At 41.1% G+C, this 26113-nt stretch overlaps 2 protein-coding genes across 5 annotated transcripts in view; one reads left to right on the forward strand and one right to left on the reverse strand.

The window, feature by feature from the left end:
- The window catches only part of UBR2 (ubiquitin protein ligase E3 component n-recognin 2), a 124526-nt gene extending 110168 nt beyond the window's left edge, over window positions 1–14358 (forward strand). For 3 of the 4 annotated variants that reach the window (XM_077813828.1, XM_077813826.1, XM_077813829.1), the window contains one exon: window positions 14042–14358. The gene's annotated coding sequence lies outside the window, so the exon portion shown is untranslated. Of the gene's footprint in view, window positions 1–10999; window positions 11058–14041 lie in introns of all 4 variants that reach the window. The other variant, XM_077813827.1, reaches the window with a different exon arrangement.
- Window positions 1690–20613, reverse strand: PRPH2 (peripherin 2). The gene is made up of 3 exons (XM_077813834.1): window positions 20033–20613; window positions 15736–15982; window positions 1690–2546 (listed from the first exon to the last, which is right to left on the reverse strand). The coding sequence occupies exons 1-3, from the start codon at window positions 20611–20613 to the stop codon at window positions 2310–2312; spliced, it is 1065 nt and encodes a 354-aa protein (XP_077669960.1). The 3' UTR covers window positions 1690–2309.
- Between the last annotated feature and the right edge of the window lie 5500 nt (window positions 20614–26113).

Below are 26113 nucleotides of genomic sequence, written 5' to 3' on the forward strand. Positions count from 1 at the left end.
GTCCATCTAACACAATGAGGCTACTGCTCTCGGGATCAGCTTTGTGATGCTGGTGGTAGAAGCAGAAGCGGATATGAAAGAGAACACACAGAACCCTCATAAAGGGAGAGGTCAGAATCCTTGTCATGAAATTCTTCATCTAGGTCATCTTTTGCAAAGCTTTCTTACTGACAGATCTGGACATAAGAAACACCAATCAACAGCTTGTCCTTTGCCATGGACCAGCTGAGATGAGCACCAGGTCATGTGGATTTCTAACTGAGAAGAAGGCAGTTTAACTTTGTGCTATGCACAATTTTCCTCAGCAAAGCATGAATGGTAGCAAGTGCAGTTTAGCAAATGGACTTATCTGTTGATGCCCTCATGCTATTTCTGTTTTGTGGTGTAAAAAGCTAGTTTGATTTTTCTCACAATTGCTTTATATCCACCTTGAGGAGGTGGAAAGGTACAATAAGAAAAAACCCAACATGCAAATGACCTGTAATGTCCTGGACACCGAAATGTAGAATATGGTGTGACATACAGAACATCCATAACTGGAAAGTTATTAACTGATTCCATCCATCAAAAGAGGAGCTGTCCACTAGTTAAAATAAAAGTTACAGTAGCTGTGTCTCTGGAATACTGCTGGGGAGAACCATTTAGAAAACATGCAATTCATTAGAAAATATAGCTATTTAGCTGAACACTGATTAGGCAGCTGTAGACAAAGCATCTGAAGACCAGCAATCAACTAGATTGGTAAAATGTGGTTGAGAGAAAATACCCTCAATTAGACAAAAGAGTAAAACTTTTGCAGAGGGAAGTTTAAAAAGCTCAGTGCCTGACCATTGCAGATGCTTAATTCTTTAGAACTGTACCTATACTACTAACAATGTAGGTTAGGCTAGGTTTTGCCCTCTACAGTTTGTCTCTTTGCCTGGGCTTGTCCGGCAGCTGTGCAAACAAATACCCCAGATATCCCTTTTCAAGAGCCCGTACACAGCAAATTCATTCTATGTTTTATTCCAGCTTCTTAGAGCCTTGGTGTTTCTCTGGCTACCACCATATTTTGAGTGATATACAATGTGTTCCAAGTGCACCTAAAAGTAAATCTCTGACAAAGAATTAATAGAATGACACCCTAAATTTTCTCCTTTTAGCACCTTTTATCATGTGGTAAGTGATAAAGGAAATCAAAGGATCATAATCTGGCAAAATAATCTTCTCAAAGATTAGATTAGTCCTAATTTTTTCCAGTGGTCTAAGGATAGGTTTAATGCATTTTTCTACTTAAGGACAAATGGAATAGATTTGTAAATAATTTGGAAAGCTCCTCTAATGCTTTAAGTGTTAATTTCCAAGGTGCCATTTTTTGTTATGAGTTGGTTGCAAGGAATTCTCTGGAGAAAGAGCTTAGGTTTCATATTATTTTAAACATATGTACAGAATAACCATAACTGGCATATGATTGCTTGATTTCACCCTTTAGTTTAAATATAGTTTAAATTACTTTAAATATAAAATTCAGTATAATATCTTCCATACCCCTTCAGGATATATGGCTGAAAAACATCCTCAGAAACAGTAAGCATAAGCCGTATCTTAGTTATTGTCATGTTAGTTGCACTGTTCTATTTAATTACAATTTTTACACAGTGCATAAATTCTCAGTACAATTGTTTTTTATTCTGTTCATCTTGTGGTGAACATGAAAGAAAATACCATCTCTTAGCATATTAACAGACATCATATTATATGAGAGATTTGTGATAATACCAGGTAATCTAAAAGTTATATACATTTCTGAAAAACTTTCTTTCAGGTTTATTTTTAAAGATTTTACTCCACAAAATACCAACCTGTTTGCCTTTTAACTTTAAACATTAAAGTATGTTGCTCAAATAAATGTGTAAACGTGAGTAAAAAACAATTAAGTTTTCAAATGCCCTTTTTACATTACCAAAAAAAAAAAAAAAAAAAAAAAAATGGAAAGGGTCACAAAGTGATGTCAGCCAATTTAAAAAAAAAAATCTTTTGAAGTCTAACTATCATGCAGATATGTGTAGACCCTACTGTCCCGAACAAGTGAGCATGGAGTCTTAAAGCCCTAATTGTGGTCATTTCCCATAGAAGTTATGGAGACCATTACACTCACTATGAACATAGGTAAATATATTATCCCAAAGTGCACTATATAGCATACCCCGCATATAAAAAAGTATGTAGAAATGTATACTTGTGATGGTTTATACATTTTTCTAAAGTACGTATTCACAATTCTCAGTTTTTTCATTTTTCTTTGATAAAGTCCACCTCTGTCGAGAAGCTCAACTGACTGTTGAGATGGCTGGAGTCTTTCCACCTTCCTCGCCTTCAGCCCCTTCAGCACCTGCATCCACTTGATTGAACTTACCAATCTTTTTCAAACTTTCTAATGCGGATTTGAAAGTGTCTGTCAGGCTCTGCTCCAGCAGCCACCCCTCGCTTTCACATTCAGGATCCTCAGGATTGGCGATGCTTTCCAGAGCAGTTTGCAAAAGACGCAAACCAACCATCACAGACACCTGCGTAGGATGCATTGGAAAAGGGCAATGAAATGCAGTAAACCCCTTCTGCACATGCGCACGGCTGAATAGCTTCACCCTCTAGCACCACAGAAGTAATACTCAACCTGTAAGTTGACTCTTGAGCCCTGCTGGTGGTATATGAGCCTCTGCAGGTCTGAGCAGTACTCCATTTTCTCTACCTGCATCTCAGGTGATTGCAGTGCAGTGCCAGGCACAGGAATGCTCTCTGACAGGCTCAAAAAGGCTGTGCAACCCAGAGCAGTGGTATGAGATTCCCCCAAGATTAAATGAGTTGCATGAACTCTCCCTTCTTTTGAGTAGCTAGGAGGAAGAAGAAAGTGGAGAGATTCCCTTGCCCCCAAAGGGTCAGAAGCGGGAGGCAGGATGGCATAGCAAGGAGTGGGAGGAGAAGTAAAGACCCCGAGGAGCAAGGCAAGAGAATGGGGCAGTAGAAAGGAGAAATTATGTTGCCTGGAATGAGGGAGGAACCACAAAATAACCACCAGGTGATGTGCTCTCATCCATGATTTCTGATATTTGGCTCACGGATGGTGGTGACATGGAATCTTGCTGAGGGAATACCCACAAAGTCAAGAAGTAGGTATTACAACATGTCAGACTGCTGCCCAATGGTGATTTTTTGTGCCTCTGACTCAGCTTGTTGTAAAAGTGCCTCTCCATCTCATCAGACGCTGCTGCTCTGTGGAGTATAGCCTTTCCAAAGGCATTTGAATGGCAAGTCCCATGTCTCTGCACTCGACCTTAATAAAACTTTGAGCAACATCAGCTTTAGTACCTTCAGTCTATTTTAACTAAACATAAACTCATTTTCATGCTGACTTACTGTCTTTGGCACATATCTTAATATGATCAAGGAGATTGTCCTGAACAAAAACCTGGTCATGAGGTCCAGGACCCTAGTGAGTTTAGTGTGTGGACCATCAGCTAATTCATTTGTAGTTCTGTTTTCTTTTTATATTTAAAAAGGTAAAGGCAACACAAGAAGCAACACCAGTGTATTCGTCATTGTTTAAATCTGAAAAAAAAATTATTTGGGTAAAATATTTACCAGTTTCAGAAACCTCCATCATATATTTTCTATGGTGTTAGGGTGGTTTAACACCACTGACACTCACGGAGGAACCCATTAGACCTCAACTCTGACTTCGGAGAATAAGATGCCGTATGGGAACCTTTTGTTTTTAAGAGTTCTTCTGTCTCCTAATGCTGTTCTGAACTGCTCAGCTTCCTGCTGTGTTGTATTTATGGAGAAGACTGAGCTGACTGAGAGACACTAGTGAGAGGAAGGAAGCACTGCCTCTAGAAGAGCCAACTTTATGCAGCATAATAGAAGAGCAGGTAGGCTAAAAACAGGAAGAGAGCGCAATAGGGTTAATTCAGAAACAAGGTCTAGTCCACTTATTAATAATCTCGTGGCATTTGTTCAACGAGTAGAGTGTTAGCCCCATTATCCTGCCGAAATTCCAACCGTAGTAACTGCATTGTCTTCCTAAATTCCCCTGCCATTTCAACCCTGTACAGTATTCCACCTCACTTTTCTTATCCTAAACAGTTGTGTTGTTACTGTAGGCTGTTAACACATTAAATCCTAATGGCCATGCTTCATTGAAGTGATTGCTCTCTGTCTACAGCACAGTTGTGACTTAATTGATAGTGGTAAGGTACTTTGAGATTTTTATGATGAAAGGAGTCATTAATGTGTAAATATTAGTATTCATTAAGAGACCCTTTAAGGGATAGGGGCAAGCTGCAAAACTTCAATCCAAATTTGTGATGGGAGTGATGCAGATCTGTGATTTGGTTCAGCCCCTTAGGATCAGTTGCAAAGTTCAGATCCAGATTTTGGACAACAATAAAGATTGGGCTGCCAAGATCTGGAGTGTCAGTAAGACTACGTCTGATTTTAACCATCCCTAACATCAGGGTTATGGTTGAACACTGTCTCAGATCCCTAGTTAAATAAGACTACTTTTGGTTACCCCTCAATTCCACCCTACAAATGCTGCAGGCAATTTTGTCTTCTCTTACTCAAGAACAGAAAGGGGGAAAAAAAAAATCTAACACAGACTTCCCTAGCTACTCCACGTATCTCCCCAAGGGCAGCTGGAAAGAAAGTTGGCTATATACTATCGAGTACCTTTTATCTCCTCTTTAGAATGGGACCATACAACAAAAAAAGACGCATGTCATTGTCCGCTACAAATGCTTCCGGAACCTGCTCCTGGAAAGCACTGAGTATTTTCTCATGAATTCACAAAATAAAAACTTTAGCAACTGACACCATTTTATACCAAGATCAAAGTGAACATTTAATTTTCACAAATAACTCTTAGACATTAACTGATTTCTGTCAATCTTGAGGTCAATCCTTCCAATTTTGGTCCCAATCCTGCCACCCTTACTCATGAAATTAGTGCCATTGCCATCAATGATTTACTGCTGTGAGTAAAGGTTTACAAGAGTGGACCCAAAATGTAGTCTTCATATAACTATACAGCAAGTAATTTTCACTGTGCTACTCCATTGCTCATGAGCAGAAGTTCCTTTATGGCTGGCTCATAAGCGTTCCCACCATTTTATAGTGCATATAGTTCTCAACTGCTCTGAATTGTTTTGATATGGTTTTGGCAGCTAGTGTAGCTGAAACAGCTTCAGACAAGGTTCCTTATTACATCCCACAATTTAAGACTCCCTTTTCTAACAAGGTCTCACTTTGTGGTTTTAAAATTCTGAGCCCCAAAACACACCTCTGATATGGACTGAGAGTGACTTACTAAAGAGCAATGCAATGCGCATCTCCTCCAGTGGCTCAGCCCACCTTTTCCACCACAGTTCCAGCTTCTGACTGTCTCGGGAGCCGGTGGGTTAATGGTTGAAAAGTGAACTTGTATGTCCTGTATGAGAGCACAGATCAATGATCTGTTTCTTGTTAAACTGAACTGTTTGGTAAATTATCTACCATAAAGAAGTTTTTGTATAGCACCCATTAATATTGTATCAAGGTGCTGAACAGAACGGTTAGTTCTTCAAGTGTGTCTGCATATTCCCACTTATGGGCTCTGTGTCACCATGTGGTGCCTTGTGTTGGAACCTTCTTTTAGCAACATCAGCTGGAACACTCTTGCACTCCCCACTCCTCTCTTCAGTGTCACTCGTGCTCTAAAAGGAGGCATGTTTCCCCAGTTTCAAGATCGTCTTCCTCATCTCCTGTTACGAAGAAGAGGCCAGAAGGTGTCATTTGCCTGTTCGCAAAACATCCTATCCTTCTTCCCCCTACTACGCCTACGAGGTCCCCACAAAGCTGGATCTCCATACATCTCTCTGGATCCTTTGTTATCCTCAGTACATTCTATCTCCGATCCAGAACAGGATCCTTACCAGGAGGAAAACGGGAAGAACGCAGAGATCTTTGGGTCATTTTGTATCACTCTTTGGTCTGCCTCCTGTAGGCATGTTCCCCCTACTCTAGCTGTTGGGGAGACTGGCAGTTCTGAGGCCAGTGGTCTTATTCAGGGCCACCTCAGGAATTTTCAGTTACCCTCCACATGGATGGAGAGGTAATGTTTCATCTGTAAAGGATCCAGCAGTCCAGAAATCCTGGGATCTGACTCTTCCAGATCTGTTGACATTAGACAGTGATCCCTGAAATGCTGTCTGAGGAAGATGAGGTGTAACCCTTCTCTTTAAACAAGAATATTTGGAAGTGGACTAGGAACCTGGTTTATCACCTCTTCTCCTTCCAAAGATGCTACACAGTTCCATGATTTCGCGGATTTTATGAGGGCCACTTTAAATCTTTCTGCAATGCCTGTGGAATAAACTTCTCACCTGGTGTTTGATATCCTTGGTGCTACTTCAATACAGAATATCCCTACCAATTTTGGATGGTTTGCTACAGCTGGCTAAATCTGTGTGCACCATGCCTGCTCCTTGTCAAAATGTTTCTAAGAAAGATCACAGGTTTGTATCAGATGCCCTTTGAAGGGTTTTCCTGCTTTCATATGCACCCTAATTCACTGGTGGTGGCTGCTGCCAGAAACAGGAAAAATCTGGACAACCACACTCCCCCCTTCCCCCCCGCCCCCCCAGCTGGCAAGGAAGGGAAAAGATTGATCGGTTGGGGCGAAAGGTGTACTTTTCATTGACGGTGAATTCTCAGGTGGTCATGGCTTGCTACCAATTCCATTGATGGCAGAAGCTCACATTGTTTTTACAAGACTTACCTGACAACAGAAGGAGGTTGGAAATGTAGCCAAGCATTCCGTGGGGGTCTCTTTTGATGCTTCAGAGTCTGCTGCCAGGGCATTGGTGTCTGCTGTAACCATGAGGAGGCATGCTTGGTTTTTTTCATCCTCCCTAACTCTAGATACTAAGCGTAAGCTGGAGGAACTCTCCTTTGAAAACGGAGGATCTTTTCAGTGATGAAAAGACAAAAGGCCTGCTGGAAAAAACTAAAGGACATGAGACAGGCGGCCCAATTTCTAGATAGATTCCCTCTGTTATGAGGAGGCCTTCTACTCCTTTCTGGTACTAGCGACAGTACTCCCCAGTCTTCGTCTTACTTTTCATCCACTCAGAGATGTCAACAATACCAGCAGCCTTCTGCCTTCCAGAGTCAACATGGAAAAAGGTCTTTGAAGCCAAAGTTTAAATCTAAACAACCTGCTTCCTCATTAGAGTCTTTGTGGCAGAACAACAAGTGTCGTTTTTGATGAGATGATCAGGAGTCAAGAAGCAGCAAATCAGGACCAACCAACTGTTCTCTGGAGACAGACTAGCTCTGCATTATCAATACATCAAGGCAAGTTACATAGGATTTATGGGTACTAGAGATTGTAGCTCTCCCCAGAAATGGCCTCTCCCCAATTCACCCTACCCTTCACTCTTCAGGGACCCCTCTCATGGGACTGTTGTTCTTGCAGAATTAGATAAGTTGCTACGGATAGGAACAGTTGAGAAGGTCCCCAAATGCTGGAGGAGTCGTGGCTTTTACTGCTGTTACTTTCTGGGTGCGGAGAAATGATGTATCAGACAAAATCTCTAGACCTAAGGGACCTGAATAAGTACATTTGGAAGTTTTGGTTCCATAGTACCTTTGCTGTCAGTCATGGATTGGTTTGCGACTCTTGATTTAAAGGATGCATATTTTCATCAATCGATTTGTCACAATCATCGAAAGTACCTTCAATTTGTGCTGGATGAATGCCGTTTTCAGTACAGGGTGCTCTCATTTGATCTCTCCACATCACCTGAGTTTTTACAAAGTGCCTGTCTCTGGCAGTGATTCACCTGAGAAATCAGGGTATTTTTGTTTACATCTGTTTGGACAATTGTCTACTGAAGGCCAGTGTGCGCAAAGACCATTCTTTTTTCAGACCTCCAGGCTTCTTCTCAACTGTGCAAAGTCAATTCCTGTCCTACACAAAGGATTCTCTTTGTAGGGTCCATACTGGACTCTGTGGGAGGGAGAGCCTTCCTAGCAGAGGTCAGATTTCTCAAGATGAGCCATATCTATTAAAAACTCAACAGTGTCTCACTCAGAGTAAAATTCCTTTGTGGTCTCCTGGGGTCTGATGGCAGCCACTAATTATGTGACTTTATTTGCATGTCTGAGAATCAGACCTATGCAGCACTAGATGTCTCAGGTCTACAGACCAAGCCTTCATGTCGCACTATGCCCCAGAATGTCAGTCTCCCTAGAATAGTGGTCAGTCAGAGTGAATGTGCTCAGAGGTTCAATCCCCCGGATCCATCTCGGATGGTAATTTCAGATGTGTCAAACAAGGATTGGGGGGATGCATTTGACAGTTCGAGGGCACTCGTATTGGGAGAGAGCCCTGCACATAAACAAGTTGGAATCGAGATCTGTTCATCTGGCCTGTCAGGTTATTCCTTCCTCACCTACAGGGGAGGGTTGTACAGGTGGTGGCAGACAATATATTGGCAAGGTATTACATTAACAAGCAGGGGCTGCTCATTCTGTTCTCCTGCGTGCAGAGTAGGTCTCTGGGGTTGGTGTATCAGTCACTATGGCTATCTTGTGGCCCTAAATTAGCTTGGAAAAACCAATGTAGTCACAGATCATCTCAGCAGAGACAGCTCTCAGATGCCTGAATGGTCCCTAAAGGATCAGTTGGTTCAGACTATATTCCCCAGCTGGGGTTGACCAGAGCTGGACCTGTTTGCAACGAGGTCCCACAAAGTGTCACCTCTTCTGTTCCAGAATGGACAGGGACAGTCTATCCCTGTCAGATGCTTTCCTTCTGTACTGGGGAAAGGGTTTGATATTTGCCTCCCCCCCTCCCCCCCCCCTTCAATTGATCCAGTTAGTGAGAAACCAACATCAGGGCAGGGCAAGGATGATTCTCATGTCCCTGTCTTGGACATGTCAACAATAGTTTACTGATCTTATGAAACGGTCTGGCAGAGTCTATATGAATCTTCTTCTGTTTCCAAGCTACTGTCTCAGCAGGAGAGCAAGATCTTTCACCCGGACCCACAGTCTCTTCACCTGATGGTGGATGGTCAGACCTTGACTCTGCTCTTGAGCAGTCATGTTCTTTGTGCAGGACATACTAATTAACTCTAGAAAATTATCTACTAGAAGCTGTTTCTGCTTAAAGTGGATCAAATTTCAGGCCTGGATGATGGGAAAACCTGATTCCATGTATCTGCTTCTATTCTTTGTCCTGGAATACTGAATGTATTTAAAATCTCAAGGGTTATCTAACACAGCATTAAAAGATCACTGGGCATTCATCTCAGAGTATCACACTTTAGTTAATGGTAGATTGCTGTTTGTTGATCGTTTGGTCACAAAATTTATCAACTTTGTATTCCCCTCTTAGAGAGCCTGTCCCTTTTTGAGATCTCAATTTGGTGTTGGCCATGCTGATGAAATCACCCTTTGAACCCTTGGCTGAATGTTCTGCCTATTATTTATCTATCAAAACAGTTTTCATTATTGCTATTATGGTGGACAGGAGAGGGAGTGAATTGAATGTCCTAACGGCTGATCCGCCTTTCACTTCTTTTCATAAGGCCCAGGTAGTTCTCAGATCTGATCCTAGGTGCTTTCCTGAGGTGTCTGATTTCAACATCCGACACTTAATTTGGCATTTTCTGTTAAACTGCATTCCAATCGGAGGAATCTGTCCTACACACTTTAGATGCCAGAAGGGCCCTTTTTTACTACTAAGATAGAACTAAAAGTTTTTGTAAATCATCTAGATTGTTTGTCTTATGCTAAACACCATGTGGGTTATACAGTTCCTTCACAGATCGATCATGTGTTACTGACTATTACTAGCAAAAGTTCCTGCATCTACTTCGATTCCACTGCATTCCACTAGAGCTGTGGCTACTTCCTTCACTTCTCTTAAGCAGGTGCCAGTTGCTGAAATTTGCAGAGCTGCAAGAGGGACTGTGGTGCACACTTTCACTCAACACTATGCTTTGGACTTGGCCTCTAGGATGGATGCTGGATTTGGCGAGGCAATGCTTGTCTATTGAATTAGGATCCTGTTCCCACCTCCAAGTTAGTTTCAAGTACTGCTTATCAGTCTGTCCTGTAAGTGGGACTGTGCAGAGCCACTGGAAGAAATTTAAGTTACTTATTTGTAACTGGAGTTCATCGAGGGCTCTGCATATTCACACTTCTCTCACCCTTCCCCTCTCTGTCGGAGTCTTTGTTGTTGGGTGTCTCTAGCTTTGCGGTGGAAAGTGGCGAGTGCACTCCACTCCCTATATAGCCTCAGAATGTTGGTGATGCAGAGGGGAGGGGAAGGAGATGCAAGACCCTTCTAGCAGTGTCACCAAGAATACGGTTTTACCGCAAGGTGACACACACAGTGCCCGTAAATGTGATTATGCAGAGCCCTCTCAACGTACCAGTTACAAGAAACCTACCTTCATATCTCCATGCCAATGAAATGTTCATGTTATCAGCAAAATCAATGTAACTGGAGTAGAGTCTCAACTTCAAAAATACCCTTTTTGGTGCCTCACTGGTATGCGTTTCAGCTGTAGATCCTTGGCTAATTACAGTCCATCAGAGAAGTAGTGATAGTTGTGGTCTGAAAGCTTCATTGGTTTCATTGATTGTCCATTGCCAAGAGGAGATCAGTAAACATCTGTGATAAATATTAGTTTTATTAGCACCTTTGAATAGTGAATAGTGATGCATTGTTGACTTGCTGCAGGATCTTGGGGGGATGCCTAAAGCCATCCCTTGACTGGTTTTCGTGTTCTTCCCTTTTTTAAAGTTCTGAGTTGTTAATCACTGACTCTTTCATCTGGTCAACATACATGTGAGATTGCTCGGTGAGGAGGTGGGGATGGTCTTGGCTGCAATGCCATCAGTATAATGACAACATTTAGCTTTAAATCTTCTTTAACACCAACGGTGTGGGTTCTCTTCTTTCTCGCAGCGGTTGACTGAGCTAGAAGGCATACTCAGCTGGCTGAGGATCAATTCAGATGCGACAGGTATGCTGGTGGGCAGGGGAAGTGTCACATGGATCTCATGATGGGCTAATGGTGACTGCTTGTTCTACTGAAGGAGTCAGCTCAACTTTAGTCAATGGGGTCATTTTAGACCTCTGGCTTACCTCTAGCTCTTTTACCAATTTATTGGGATAACAGACCTCCTTTCACTGCCATAGACGTCCCTTCAATGATCCATGCCTATGTTACCTACCTGTTAGACTTCTGGAACATGTTGCATATATGGCTACCTTTAAAAGTCACTAGGAGCCTTCATCAAGTGTTGAATGCAGCTGCATGTTTGCTTTTCAGGCTGAGTCATCCAGAGCACATCCTGTGTGTTTCAAAGGCTCCATTTGCCTCCTACTTGCTTCAGGGTCCAATTCTAAGTGTTGGGTTTACTCTTACACCACTCATGAGGCCTACCTAAGAACCCACCTCTCACTCTGAGCCATTGTGACAGCTGAGATCCATGTATATCTGTTTTATACAATGTTTTCTGAGAGTCTTAGCTACCAGATGAGCCTCCTCTGCTGGTAATCTTTAGTTTGCATTTCCTGGACAGTCCTTAGGTCTGGAAATTGCTCTCTGGACTGGTTAAAACAGGTAGGAAAAGTCACCAGAGTTTGAATTAGTTGACCTTCAGAGGGAAAGCCCATCTGTTTACCTGGGATTTATCCTGAAGCAGATTAGCCAGAAGGTGGTTTGAACTTTTTTTTTACATTGAAGATGGTCAGTTATGTAGAGTCTAAATGTTCCCAGAGGATATGGCGTGTCATGTGTTTTTATAAACAAAGGAGCTTTAATACTTAACAATTTATTCACTGTTTGCTTCTAATGTTTCCCATAGAAGCTTGAAATGAAATGGTCTTTACAGTACTTGCTAATGGTTCTAAAGACAGATGGAGTCAATGCCTCTTTGCTCTTTATTCCTCTCTCTGCATACCAGTATCACTGAAACAATCGGAGGGAATACACACAGCTCTGAAAACATGGCATGGTGCTTACTAGTTAGGTGCTGTTGCAGTGCAGCTAGTTTGAACTCTCACTGTTTCCGGGTACAAAGCAAAATCGGGAAGCTATGGTGGTGTTTTTATTTGGCTTCTCAGCCACCCAGCGTAGATGAAAATAAAATGAGAGAAATGGCTTTTGTAAAGGGAACTCATGCCTCACCAATCTATTACAGTTCTTTGAGGGTGTCAGCAAACGTGGACAATGGTGATCCAGTTGATATAGTGTACTTGCACTTTCCAAAAGCCTTTGACAAGGTCCCTTCCCAACAGTTCTTAAGCAATCTAAAGAGTCAGAGGATAAGACGGAAGGTCCTCTCATGGATCAGAAACTGGTTAAAAGACAGGAAATAAAGGGTAGGACTATATGGTCCGTTTTCCCCATAGAAGAGAGGTAAATAGCAGAGTTCCCCAGGGATCTATACTGTGTGACATTCATAAATGATCTGGAAAAGGGGGTGAACAGTGAGATGGCAAGGTTTGCTGATGATAGAAACTTACTCAACATAGTTAAGTCCAAAGCTGACTGTGAAGAGTTACAAAGGGATCTCATTAAACTGGGTGACAAAATGGCAGATGACATTCAATGTTAAGTGCATATTGGAATGCATAAAGTAATGCATATTGGAAAACATAATCCCAATTATACATACAAAATGATGGGGTCTAAATTAGCTAAATTAACTAAAATAAAAAAAGGGGGATCTTGGCATCACCGTGGTTAATTCTCTGAAAACATTCTCTGCTGAATGTGCAGCAGCAGTCACAAAAGCTTTACAATGTTAGGAACCATTAGAAAAGGGATAGATAAGACAAAACCTATCCTAGTGCCATTATATAAATCCATGGTATGCCCGCATCTTGAATACTGTTTGTAGTTCTGGTTGCTCCATCTCAAAAAAGATATAGTAGAATTGGGAAAGGTGCAGAGAAGGGCAATGAAAATGATTAGGGGTATAGAACAGCTTACATAAGAGGGGAGAATAAAGAGATTGGCACTGTTCAGTTTAGAAAAGAGAGATCTAAGGGAGGGGGATGAGAGGGGTCTATAAAATTATGAATAGTGTGGAGAAAGTGAGTAGGGAAATGTTATTTACCCCTTGACATAACACAAGAACTAAAGGCACCCAATGAAGTTAATAGGCTGCATATTTTAAAAAAAAACAGACAAAAGTACTTCATATAACACGCAGCCAACCTGTGGAACTCATTGCTGTGGGATGTTGCAAAGGCCAAAACTGGTGCAGAAAGAATTAGATACATTCATGGAGGATAGGTCCATCAATGGTTATTAGCCAAGTTGGTCAGGGATGCTACCACATGCTTTGGGTATACTGAATCCTCTGACTTGCCAGAAACTGGGACTGGACGACAGAGGATGACTTACCTAATAATTGCCCTGATCTGTTGATTTCCTCTGAAGCATCTGGCATGGGCTACTGTCAGACAGGATACTGGGCTAGATAGACTGTTGGTCTGACCCAGCATGACTGTTCTTATTTAGAATTTGAAGGATAATTTCTGATTTCAGTTTGTAGGTAGGCTGAATTCTCACCTAAGCCAAGGGGTCAGTGTCCCTTTAGTAATATTACCCAGTATAGAATAGTCTTCTCCTTATTTAATACTGACATGAATCTAAAGAAAGAACTGTAATATTATTGTATAAATTGGTGATTGTTGGTTTCCTAGATTGACTTCTTTCAAGGACCCCATGTAATGGTAGCCTTCCCTTTGCTAAGCAAGGAGACGGTCATAAATGTGATTCTTCATCTGGTTAGACAGGGACTGAGTTCTTCCATAGCATCCTGTTCTTGGTAGCAGAGGGAGCTCAAGACCCAAATCTGGATCCCCTGCTCTGACACTACAACATCAGGCCAGCCACATATGAGGTGTCCCATCTTAAAACAATAAATATAGCTCAGTATTGCCATTGCTCATAGTTGTATTATGAGTCTCACGCTGTTCGGTGTTTTTCAGGAGCCCCAGTTCCTGGCATCCTCTGATTGTATGAAAATCACACCTTTCATTGAAAAAATGAAAGAAAAAAATTCCACTCCTTATTCCTGCAGAGAAAAGCTTGAAAATGTGACCTGGCTGCACCCTGAAGGTCTGGAAACTAAAAAGCAAATTTTTTTTTTTCATTTAATGATTTCTATCGATTTCAATATTTCTGGGGCCTGATTCATGATTTAATTTACATTTGATTAGCATTACCATATGGTCTGCTCCTCCATCCTGTAATTCATTGCTTTTTTTCATATATATCAGTACAAATAAGAAATGTATTTCCACTCCTCTGTTTGTAATGTCTCTTGGTTTTGATTTTCCATAAAGTTGCTGGCTGATTTTCCCCCCATATTATATGTTTTTAAAAGAAGCATCAATGTCAGCGATGGGTGGGGATTGTTCATTTTTTAAAAAAAACAAACGCTGTATGTTCTGCTTTTCCTTTGGGTATGCAATGATTTTTAGAGGTAGGGAGGAAATTGAAGGTTTCAGTTGTATTTGCGAATAAAAAGCAAATTTATCCTTTTAAAGAGGAAGTAAAATATATGCAGACAACACACCACCACTTTATATTAGGGCTGTAATAAGTCATTGATTTGTATTTATTTAAACTTAAAAGTAACTCCGCATCAGAATGAAATATTTAAAATGGCTGCTCCCTACTGGCAGCAGCCATTTTAGGTATACTGCAAAGTATGCTTCCGCATATTTCCCAACCTGAACTGCACCCTTCCCTGCTGATCTGGCTCCCTCCTGCTATCCTGGCAGGCTCCGTACCTGCTCCCTCATACCAACTCCAGCCAGTTCCAGCCGATGCTCTGACTCCATTCACGTTCAGTATTCACTAACTACTATAGCCAGTTAGCTGGCATTCACCCAAATGCAGAAAACGTCTTCCTCGCACTGTACAGAATGTAGCTTAAAAACAAAACTCCACTACCAGTAATGGTGTCCAGTAATAATTGCAATGTGCTGTTTTTAGACAATAATACATACTATGATTTTTAGAAGCAGAATGGAAATGAATTCCTGTTCTACATTTAGCCAGTTCAACTAACCTATCATCTGTGCTCAAGTAGTTTGATAGAATCAGTCAGGAGGCCTAAACAAAAATCCTGGATCTGAACACCACTGAACCTTGTTGTGTTTGGACTCTGAACCTGGCTCCAGATCCAAATGTTAGGGATGGCTTGATCTCTTCACTGAATTTTACTTTCACTTTCTGCTCCAAAATACACTAGCCATTTTTGACTTATGGGTTTAATATTTTTGACTCTCAGTTGTCTGTGACTCTCTCTCTCTCATTATTTTCTCCTAAAACTGTATTTTGTATTGAAACAGAAATGAAATCTGGTACCTTTTTTCTTTCTGACTATTTGTCCATGATATCTCAGTACAACCCTGGGAAGAGGGGCTGGTTTTATAAATTAACCTGTTCCTCTGTTAGCTGACTAATTCTGATGCACAGCACAAAATATTGTAGGCCACAAAACAAGCATTAGCTATTGTTTTAGATTTGCCATCCATAGATTGGTGGATTATTTATTTTAAATAGCTATGTTAAATGAGAAGTACATTTTTCAATGGATAACACAGACTATTTCTACAATCACCGTTCTAATCAAACAGACATAGATGGAGAAACTGCCATGTCAGCATGTTACCTCAAAAAGCCAGACAAAGAGGACAACACCACCCATGGAGCTCATCATGCTGCTGTAGTAGAGCAGAAGTGCCTCCCTGCAGCCGCGATTCCACAGGTTGAGCTCCTCTGTTTGGTAGTCGTAGCTGTAGTGAGCTGAGTTGTTAGTGACTTGGTACTGGATGCAGGGTCTTGGGGAACTAGGATTGCAGCAACTGAAGGGAACTCCGTCAACCAAGTACCTTCCATCCACATTGCTTTTAATTCGACTATGAATGGGCAAAGGGCAGAAGAAAGTGTAAATACATAGATAATATTCAGCTGAGTGAGAATTTGAATACATGAGAAAGGGGGAACCAAAGGCAAAATAGTTTCCCAAGTGTTTTATGATCATGCACTTTCTAAAGATCCTGTCTGTGTCCTCCATATATACACTCATGTACACTTACCATGAAAAGCCTGCACCTGCTTTTCCTCTCTGTAGACCTAGGCATCATCTTTGTTGAAATAGCAACGTTCCATCCCCAATAATATGGGAAATTAAACAATATTAAAGACAGAGGTAAATTTCATGAGAGGTAATCGGAGAGGATTACTGCCATCCATGGCCATGGATAAAGATCTACCCCAGTCACTGGGGCTGTCGTACCCAGCACCACCACTAATCCATCATCTTTTCTTTGACAATAGCCAATATCAGGGTACACTAATTAACTTTAGTGAAAGTCACCCAGGATTTAAAATAAGCGTGCTTTAGCAATGATATGTACAAGGGTGTTTGAAGTCTGTGCAGGAATTATTGACCTGTTGTACTCCATTTTCGAATTCAGCACTCAATAAAATAACCATTTAATCTAATTATTTGTGCCTCGGTGTGTCCAGCTAGATATTTATAAAGCACCCAATCACTGTAAATATCTGTGCCTGTTTCCACCAAAAATTGAGAGGGGCAAAAATACTTTGATGGCTGGAGCGCCAGCAAATATCCCCAGCTTATCTAACACCTTTACATTTGGTGCCCATGTGAAACAGACTCTGACATGCGAAGTATGTAAAAACCTTTTGGGAAATTTTAAAACCCTGAAATCTCCTCCTCGATCACCTGTAACTGCCAACGAAGGCTATATTTTCAAAGCTGTGCTCCATGAGGGTGACCGCAAAATACGTGCGTGTGTGTGTGTGTCAACTGACAGCCAAATGGGTAGCAGCATGCACAAATGAATGGTTTTGTAGGTGCAAAGCTTTGAAACCATAGTCTAAATGTCTCTGAATACCAAACAGAATCCAGTTCTGAATGTAGCATGCTTAGGTTCTGTTCTAACTCCCACTGACATGAACACCCAGAATCCCTTTCATTTCAGTAGACCATGAATCATGTTTAAAAAGAAAAATCAGATGCTGCAGGTGAAATCCTGGTGCCACTGAAATCAACAGGAGATTTGCCATTGACGTCAGTGAGGCCTGGATTTCACCCTAGATGCACATCCTGTGACTATACTGAGTCCTCTGCAATACACACAATTCTGAATTGAAGATCAGAATTGGGCCAATAGACTCAACCTGATGGGAAGCTGAATTTTTTTAAAAAAATTCATTCTACTTCCCACCTTAGTGTTGGGCAAATCTACAAAAGGAAATTGCCAGGAATCTCATATTCCTGAGCAAGACCCTATTTTTTAAACACAATATAATCCTGTTTTCTCCCAGTGCTTTGCCCTTCTGTTGTTGATGGATTAAGTTACAGCTCACAAATCTTCAGATAATGCTAGTAGGGTGAACATCTCATTATGTTTTCGAGTAGTTATTTATATCTAAGGACGTCTTCCGCAACTCAAAGTGCTCCCACATTAAGCAACAAATAAAAATGTATTTGTTGTAATGTCTCAGATCAAAATGCTACAGAATAATAGTTGAGTGGGTCTTCAATATTTTTAAAAGCAGCCAAAATGGCAAGCAAGCAAACAGATCACTCAGGGATCTGGCTTGGTGCATGTGAGAATATTTTTTTTTTAAATCACTTCAGTCATTTACAGTTACATAAATTATTTTCAAAAATGCCTCAAGCCAGAAAGTCGTCTTTGTGCATCAGTAAAACATTATAAATTGATAACATTTTAATCAAAATTTGTAGGCCACTGTTCTTAAATATTTAACTTGGCAAAAAGGTTGCTGGGTATTCACACTGACATCTTTTTTTAATAAAACAAGTTAATTTGTTTGCACTTTTTTTTTTTAAAAGAGTGGAATTTATGTGCCTGAATTGATCTGGAGATTAAGACCTTCCTGTACACTGACCTCCAAGCCATTAAGGTGTTTCTGGTCAATAATCCGTTCCACTTTCTATGAAATACAGAAGCCATATGAGGTCAACAGGAGCTTAACAGCAGTGTGTCATATACGTTCACCAAGATCTCAAGGACATATTTATTTTATAAAAGAAAAACCGCAAACAACATTAAGGGCTGGTTGATTTTAGTTTTCATTCAGTCTGAAGTATCAGCAAAGTCTGAAGTAAATTAATAAAAGGAAAAAAAACCCACTACACCATTACAGCTATTGCTGTGTCCTCATTTCAGATTCTTGGAGTGATCTCATGTAACTTTTACCAAAATTCAGTGGAGCTGTGACAGTTTACCCCAGTTCAAGGTTTGCCCCCTGTACCAGAGCTGTAGCCATTGAAGTGCAGCACTGGGGACTCTGCCAATGATTCACCAGGTATCCTTTGGCAAGTCACTTAACATCTGTTTCAGTTTCCATAACTGTAAGTAAGGATTATTCTTCCCAATTTATCCACCTTTCTCATAGGAATGGTGTGAAGGTAAACTCACTAAGGTTTGTAAAAACAGTTTAAACACTTAGCTGAATAAAGTCTAAGAATTATTTAATCTTATTCTCTCCTCCAGTCATAAGGATTTATAGGCTTCATTTTCTGTGCATCAAGAAAATCTGAGTACCTTCACTCTGATATTCTCACTTTTGTTTTGTCAGATACAACATGATACTCATAGGTTTTATATTTTAAAGAATTACAGATAATGTTGACTGTTATGTTCTGTTACCTATTTCATGAAGAATACAGTAGATTTATTCTTTGTATTTTCCCTTTAATTTCATATCATCTGAGGATGGGGGCAATTTGTTCACATATTAAAGCACTCACACACAAAGCTGACTAGTTGTAAGTACTATACTAAAGGACAAGCACAGAACCCCAAAGGTCAGACAACAATTAATAGCACAACATGGTAGAGAGAGTATAATAAACCCATTAAGGGCAGTAAAAATTAAAATGCTGAAGGGATAAACAACCTTGTAGTTTTGATTTAAAAAAAAACCTGAATTAATAGTAAAGGAAATAATATACTTCAGCTGGCTTTCATAAAGATGAAGTAGTGATACAATGCCAGAGTCTAACAATTCCAACAGTTCTGCAAGACAAGGTCCTTTTTAACAGTAAGTCAGTGTTATTCAATGGAAATTCTCTTCAGAACAGGTAGAGTTTAATACTTTGTTATTCATGTACTCTATTTCTGGAGAAGGCAGGGAAATGCTCTATGCAACTGGGTTTATGATGTGGAAGAGCTGAAATATACATAGGCTTGGAAGTATTATATTTTTATCAATAAAATGTGAGTAAACATTGATTTCACTATACACACACCTGCTGATGAAGGAATATTTCCATCTATAATAATCAAAATGTACCAATAAGAAATGCTGCCTGAGACTCATGTTAGAGTTTGATTTAAGGATATTTATTTTGTATATTTTGACATGTGATGTTGACAACTTTTTGAATCAACATCTGTCATTAAATAAATATTGTCTGACACCCCTGCATAATTTTCTGCAACTGTGAAAATTTAAGTTTTTAAAAATGTTTAAACTCACTAGTTTGTGCAACTATGAAAATTTAAAACCAATAAAAATGCTTAACAATAAACAATATCAAAAAGATAAATAAAAAGTGAGTTCTTCCAAGCCTAAATATACAAAAGGAAAGCCTGTTGAATGGCAAATAAAATGTTAGATGTTTTTATATGGTCCTTTAATATTTAAGGCTAGATAGAAGAGGATAATAGCTCAGAATACTACATTTTTATGCCCCAGATAATGTGGGGTGAACTTGTCAGGAGATGGTCATCTGTTTGAGACCTTGGAATACTGGTCTCCTGATTTAAAGTATAAATGGAGAGAAAACCCATCCTAACCAAAAGTAGTATAACAACTCTGAACTTCCATCTCTGTTTCAATGTAGATTTTTTAGTGTGAGATAGATCAAATAATTCTATAATATAAAATCACATTAAACAACTTACTCTTTCACTTCTTTGGAGCCAAAATCCAGATATCTGTTACTGATCCACTGAATCTCAAACCAGTCTCTGAAACCATTGTTTCCACAGCATCTGAACTCAATTTGGAGCATGTCAATTGTCTTCTTCATGAAGCATCTTCCTGGGGTATCAGTGTCCCTATAGAACTTCATGCCATTTTTTAGCCCATATGCTAATGTTGTCTCCAGAGAACCTCTCATGAGAAAGCAAATCAGAGCAATGAAAAAAATTAAGAAGTTAAAAAAGAAACACAACACCAGGTAAGGTTTCAGCAAAGGCTTCCACTTTGCAAATTTAGTTGGATCTAGAGAATCATAGCAAATTTTGCCAGCAAGAGCGTTGAAGGCGCAGGATAATATACCCATCAATATCAAAGAATTGGGCACAAAATGGCTTTCAGAATTGTCCATCACTTCACTTCGCTTCCGGAGCTCAATTTTGAGGAACAATCCCATGCTAAAAACAATGATTCCTGCGAACACTGAAAACCAGTTCATGAGCCATAGTCCCTGAGCTAGTTTTACCCTTTTCTTCTGGTTGAATTTGACTTTTAGTAGTGCCATCTTTGTAATACTGGATATTGAAAGATTCCACGGTATTGCTCCTTTTCTTGACTATGAGCAAATTTAGAAAGAACTATTCAGGCCTTTAAAAAGGCTCTGCATGGCATACTTTTAAGTGAGCCATTTTTCAGTCCTTCCATGTTGAGTTCCTAACCTAGGACCCAAGCAAGCAAATAACAGACGTTTCAAATTAACAGTTGGACGCTAATAGAGATAATTTGCAAATAGCACATACACCTATTTCTGGTGGTGACTTCCAAGCAAAAGAGAAACAGTCTCAAAATTTCAAACAAGTTGATCTGGATCTACAAGACGTCATTCTAATACCTTTAATCAGTTTGATCCAATTTAGAGAAATCTCTGCTAACAGATGAGCAGTGGAAATAATCCCCTCATTTTACTATTTAGTGGATTTGTGCCTTCATATGATAGGTTACATTGTACTAGAATGTCAAAGCCAGGAGATATAAAGAGGTGCTTGTTACCAGATGAATATAGGTCCAAGATAAAAAGCTGTGTCAACAAAGAAAAGTATTTTGTGTATGACAGTCTGAGTTACTTGTACCTACAGCTAGAAACACCATTCTAGTGCATAGGCTTCTCTGTTCACCCTGGACGGCTTACAAGTTTTGTTTTGGGAGCAGTTAAGAGCATCATTTTCAGTAACCTAAAAATTTAAGCTTGTGCAAGCCCCGCAAGAAAGTAGACTATAACTAGCCCTGACAAGATAGAAAAAAGAACCATCACATACACTCACTAAATAAATCATAGCCTAAAATCCAGAAACATTTGTTTGAGTCATGAGCAGTTTATTGGCTAATCATGATGGGTCAAGGTGTGGGAGAAAGATTTGTCAAGAAGGCATGAAAAATAATTGCCTTCAGGGGAGTTACACCAGCGATGAATTTGGCCAGATGATTAAGAAGGGAATCTCTGCTTCATCATCACTAGTTAATACATAAGAGATACTATTTTAGTCCTTGAGACTCTCTACAGAACATTTTAAGACATACATAATGGAATTCCGTGAGTCTCACCCATTTTCATTTAGTGGATGAATTGTTAATACAGAAATTGAACAGAAAGGGAGGTGGCTCACAACAAGACATGCTTACATAACATCCTTGTGGCAACTCCAGCACTCACTTACACCGAACAGCAGCATTAGGAATGTATGTATGTAGATTTAACTGCCTTTTATGCTATAAATAGACTTGGCAGAATTCAAGTTTTATAATTTCAATGCATTTTAAGCATTTTTCTATTTTTATTAATTTAAATTTTCAGTTGTGGGAAATTATGGGGCATTAGACAATGAGGGTTAGACAAAAATTATTTAATGACAGAAGTTGAGGTTCAAAAAGTTAAAGGTTTATAACTGTTAAAACACAAATTGCCAACATCACATCAAAATATATTAAATAAAGAGTCTTCAATTAAACCTGAATAAGTTCTCCAGCAACATTTTTCTTACTTTCCCTATCTGTAAATTTCAATGACTATTTATAGAAGTACTGTACTTCTTCATCAGTTTGTGTTTGTATGGTAAAATCCATGTTTACCAATAAAAGCGAATACTTCCTAGCCTAGCTAATAAGGGTTTAATGCTTTTAAAAAAGAGTTAATAATAGAGTCTCCTTTTTCTCTCAGTTTCATTTCCCTCTCCATCTATTCTCATCATCTGGCTCAGAAACAAAAAAAGAGAGACTAATTTGGAAACCTCTGCAATAAAGAAAAGTGGACTAAGCAAACTGGAAAGACACATGTAAAAATAATAGAAAGGAGAGTGCTCAGGTGTTAATGCAATGTATTAGACCAGGGATACTCCACTCTCAGTGGTTCAAGAGACAGATTAGCTATCAGCATTACCCAAAAGAGCCACAGTAGTGTGAATTCATTGTTTCATTTACTATAGTACTATGTAGTCATATTTAAACAGTATGACAGGGGAAATGTTATATATTATTCTCACAGCAAAATGACTGACCAAGTATTATTTTATCAACGACGGTTGGTTAATAACATAGAAAAAGCATCCTGATTGGTTAATATTTAAGGCACACAGGGTTTTAATATCATGTGCTTCAGAGAGCTGCAGGAGACACATTAAAAAGCCACTTGCAGTTCAAGCCTCTCAGGCTGAGTATCACTGTATTACAGCCTAGAAGAACCACACTAAGGGTATGTCTACTCAACGAAATTAGGTTGAATTTATAGAAGTCGGTTTTTAGAAATCGGTTTTATATATTCGAGTGTATGTGTCCCCACAGAAAATGCTCTAAGTGCATTAACTCGGTGGAGTGCTTCCACAGTACCAAGGCAAGCGTCAACTTCTGGAGTGTTGCACTGTGGGTAGCTATCCCACAGTTCCCACAGTCTCTGCTGCCCATTGGAATTCTGGGTTGAGATCCCAATGCCTGATGGGGCTAAAATATTGTCGCGGGTGGTTCTGGGTACATATCGTCAGGCCCCCCTTCCCTCCCTCCCTCCGTGAAAGCAAGGGCAGACAATCGTTTCGCGCCTTTTTTCCTGAGTTACCTGTGCAGACGCCATACCACGGCAAGCATGGAGCCCGCTCAGGTAACCGTCACCCTATGTCTCCTGGGTGCTGGCAGATGTGGTACGGCATTGCTACACAGCAGCATCAACCCATTGCCTTGTAGCAGCAGATGGTACAATAGGACTGGTAGCCATCATCATCATGTCCGAGGTGCTCCTGGCCACGTTGGCCAGGAACGCCTGGGCAGACATGGGCGCAGGGACTAAATTTGGAGTGACTTGACCAGGTTATTCTCTTTAGTCCTGCCATCAGTCCTATTGAACCATCTTATGGTGAGCAGGCAGGCGATACGGATTGCTAGCAGTCGTACTGTACCATCTTCTGCCGGGCAGGCAAGAGATGAGGATGGCTAGCAGTCCTACTGCACCGTCTTCTGCCAAGCAGCCATGAGATGTGGATGGCTTGCAGTCCTTCCGCACCGTCTGCTGCCAGCCAAAGATGTAAAAGATAGATGGAGTGGATCAAAACAAGAAATAGACCAGCTTTGTTTTGTACTCATTTGCTTCCCCCCATCCCCCGTCTAGGGGACTCATTCATAGAATATCAGGGTTGGAAGGGACCCCTGAAGGTCATCTAGTCCAACCCCCTGCTCGAAGCAGGACCAATTCCCAGTTAAATCATCCCAGCCAGGGCTTTGTCAAGCCTGACCTTAAAAACTTCCAAGGAAGGAGATTCCACCACCTCCCAAGGCAACGCATTCCAATGTTTCACCACCCTCTTAGTGAAAAAGTTTTTCCTAATATCCAATCTAAACCTCCCCCACTGCAACTTGAGACCATTACTCCTCGTTCTGTCATCTGCTACCATTGAGAACAGTCTAGAGCCATCCTCTTTGGAACCCCCTTTCAGGTAGTTGAAAGCAGCTATCAAATCCCCCTCATTCTTCTCTTCTGCAGGCTAAACAATCCCAGTTCCCTCAGCCTCTCCTCATAAGTCATGTGTTCTAGACCCCTAATCATTTTTGTTGCCCTTCGCTGGACTCTCTCCAATTTATCCACATCCTTCTTGTAGTGTGGGGCCCAAAACTGGACACAGTACTCCAGATGAGGCCTCACCAATGTCGAATAGAGGGGGACGATCACGTCCCTCGATCTGCTCGCTATGCCCCTACTTATACATCCCAAAATGCCATTGGCCTTCTTGGCAACAAGGGCACACTGCTGACTCATATCCAGCTTCTCGTCCACTGTCACCCCTAGGTCCTTTTCCGCAGAACTGCTGCCTAGCCATTCGGTCCCTAGTCTGTAGCGGTGCATTGGATTCTTCCATCCTAAGTGCAGGACCCTGCACTTATCCTTATTGAACCTCATCAGATTTCTTTTGGCCCAATCCTCCAATTTGTCTAGGTCCTTCTGTATCCTATCCCTCCCCTCCAGCGTATCTACCACTCCTCCCAGTTTAGTATCATCCGCAAATTTGCTGAGAGTGCAATCCACACCATCCTCCAGATCATTTATGAAGATATTGAACAAAACCGGCCCCAGGACTGACCCCTGGGGCACTCCACTTGACACCGGCTGCCAACTAGACATGGAGCCATTGATCACTACCCGTTGAGCCCGACAATCTAGCCAGCTTTCTACCCACCCTATAGTGCATTCATCCAGCCCATACTTCCTTAACTTGCTGACAAGAATACTGTGGGAGACCGTGTCAAAAGCTTTGCTAAAGTCAAGAAACAATACATCCACTGCTTTCCCTTCATCCACAGAACCAGTAATCTCATCATAAAAGGCGATTAGATTAGTCAGGCATGATCTTCCCTTGGTGAATCCATGCTGGCTGTTCCTGATCACTTTCCTCTCATGCAAGTGCATCAGGATTGATTCTTTGAGGACCTGCTCCATGATTTTTCCAGGGACTGAGGTGAGGCTGACTGGCCTGTAGTTCCCAGGATCCTCCTTCTTCCCTTTTTTAAAGATTGGCACTACATTAGCCTTTTTCCAGTCATCCAGGACTTCCCCGGTTCGCCACGAGTTTTCAAAGATAATGGCCAATGGCTCTGCAATCACAGCCGCCAATTCCTTCAGCACTCTCGGATGCAACTCGTCCGGCCCCATGGACTTGTGCACGTCCAGCTTTTCTAAATAGTCCCTAACCACCTCTATCTCCACAGAGGGCTGGCCATCTCTTCCCCATTTTGTGATGCCCAGCGTAGCAGTCTGGGAGCTGACCTTGTCAGTGAAAACAGAGGCAAAAAAATTCCTCTAGGTCACACTGCAGTCACTCACAGGGAAGGTGCAGCGAGGTAAATCTAGCCATGTATCAATCAGAGGCCAGACCAACCTGCTTGTTCCAATAAGAACAATTACTTAGGTGCACCATTTCTTATTGGAACCCTCCGTGAAGTCCTGCCTGAAATACTCATTGATGTAAAGCCACCCCCTTTGTTGATTTTAATTCCCTGTAAGCCAACCCTATAAGCCATGTCGTCAGTCGCCCCTCCCTCCGACAGAGCAACGGCAGACAATCGTTCCGTGCCTTTTTTCTGTGCAGACACCATACCAAGTCAAGCATGGAGGCTGCTCAGCTCACTTTGGCAATTAGGAGCACATTAAACACCACATGCATTATCCAGCAGTATATGCAGCACCAGAACCTGGCAGAGCGATACCAGGCGAGGAGGCGACATCAGCGCGGTCATGTGAGTGATCAGGACATGGACACAGATTTCTCTGAAAGCATGGGCCCTGCCAGTGCATGCATCATGGTGCTAATGGGGCAGGTTCATGCTGTGGAACGCCAATTCTGGGCTCGGGAAACAAGCACAGACTGGTGGGACCGCATAGTGTTGCAGGTCTGGGATGATTCCCAGTGGCTGCGAAACTTTCGCATGCGTAAGGCCACTTTCATGGAACTCTGTGACTTGCTTTCCCCTGCCCTGAAGCGCATGAATACCAAGATGAGAGCAGCCCTCACAGTTGAGAAGCGAGTGGCGAT

Source organism: Eretmochelys imbricata, chromosome 3, assembly GCF_965152235.1.
Source record: "Eretmochelys imbricata isolate rEreImb1 chromosome 3, rEreImb1.hap1, whole genome shotgun sequence".
In the NCBI taxonomy this organism is placed as follows: domain Eukaryota; kingdom Metazoa; phylum Chordata; order Testudines; family Cheloniidae; genus Eretmochelys; species Eretmochelys imbricata.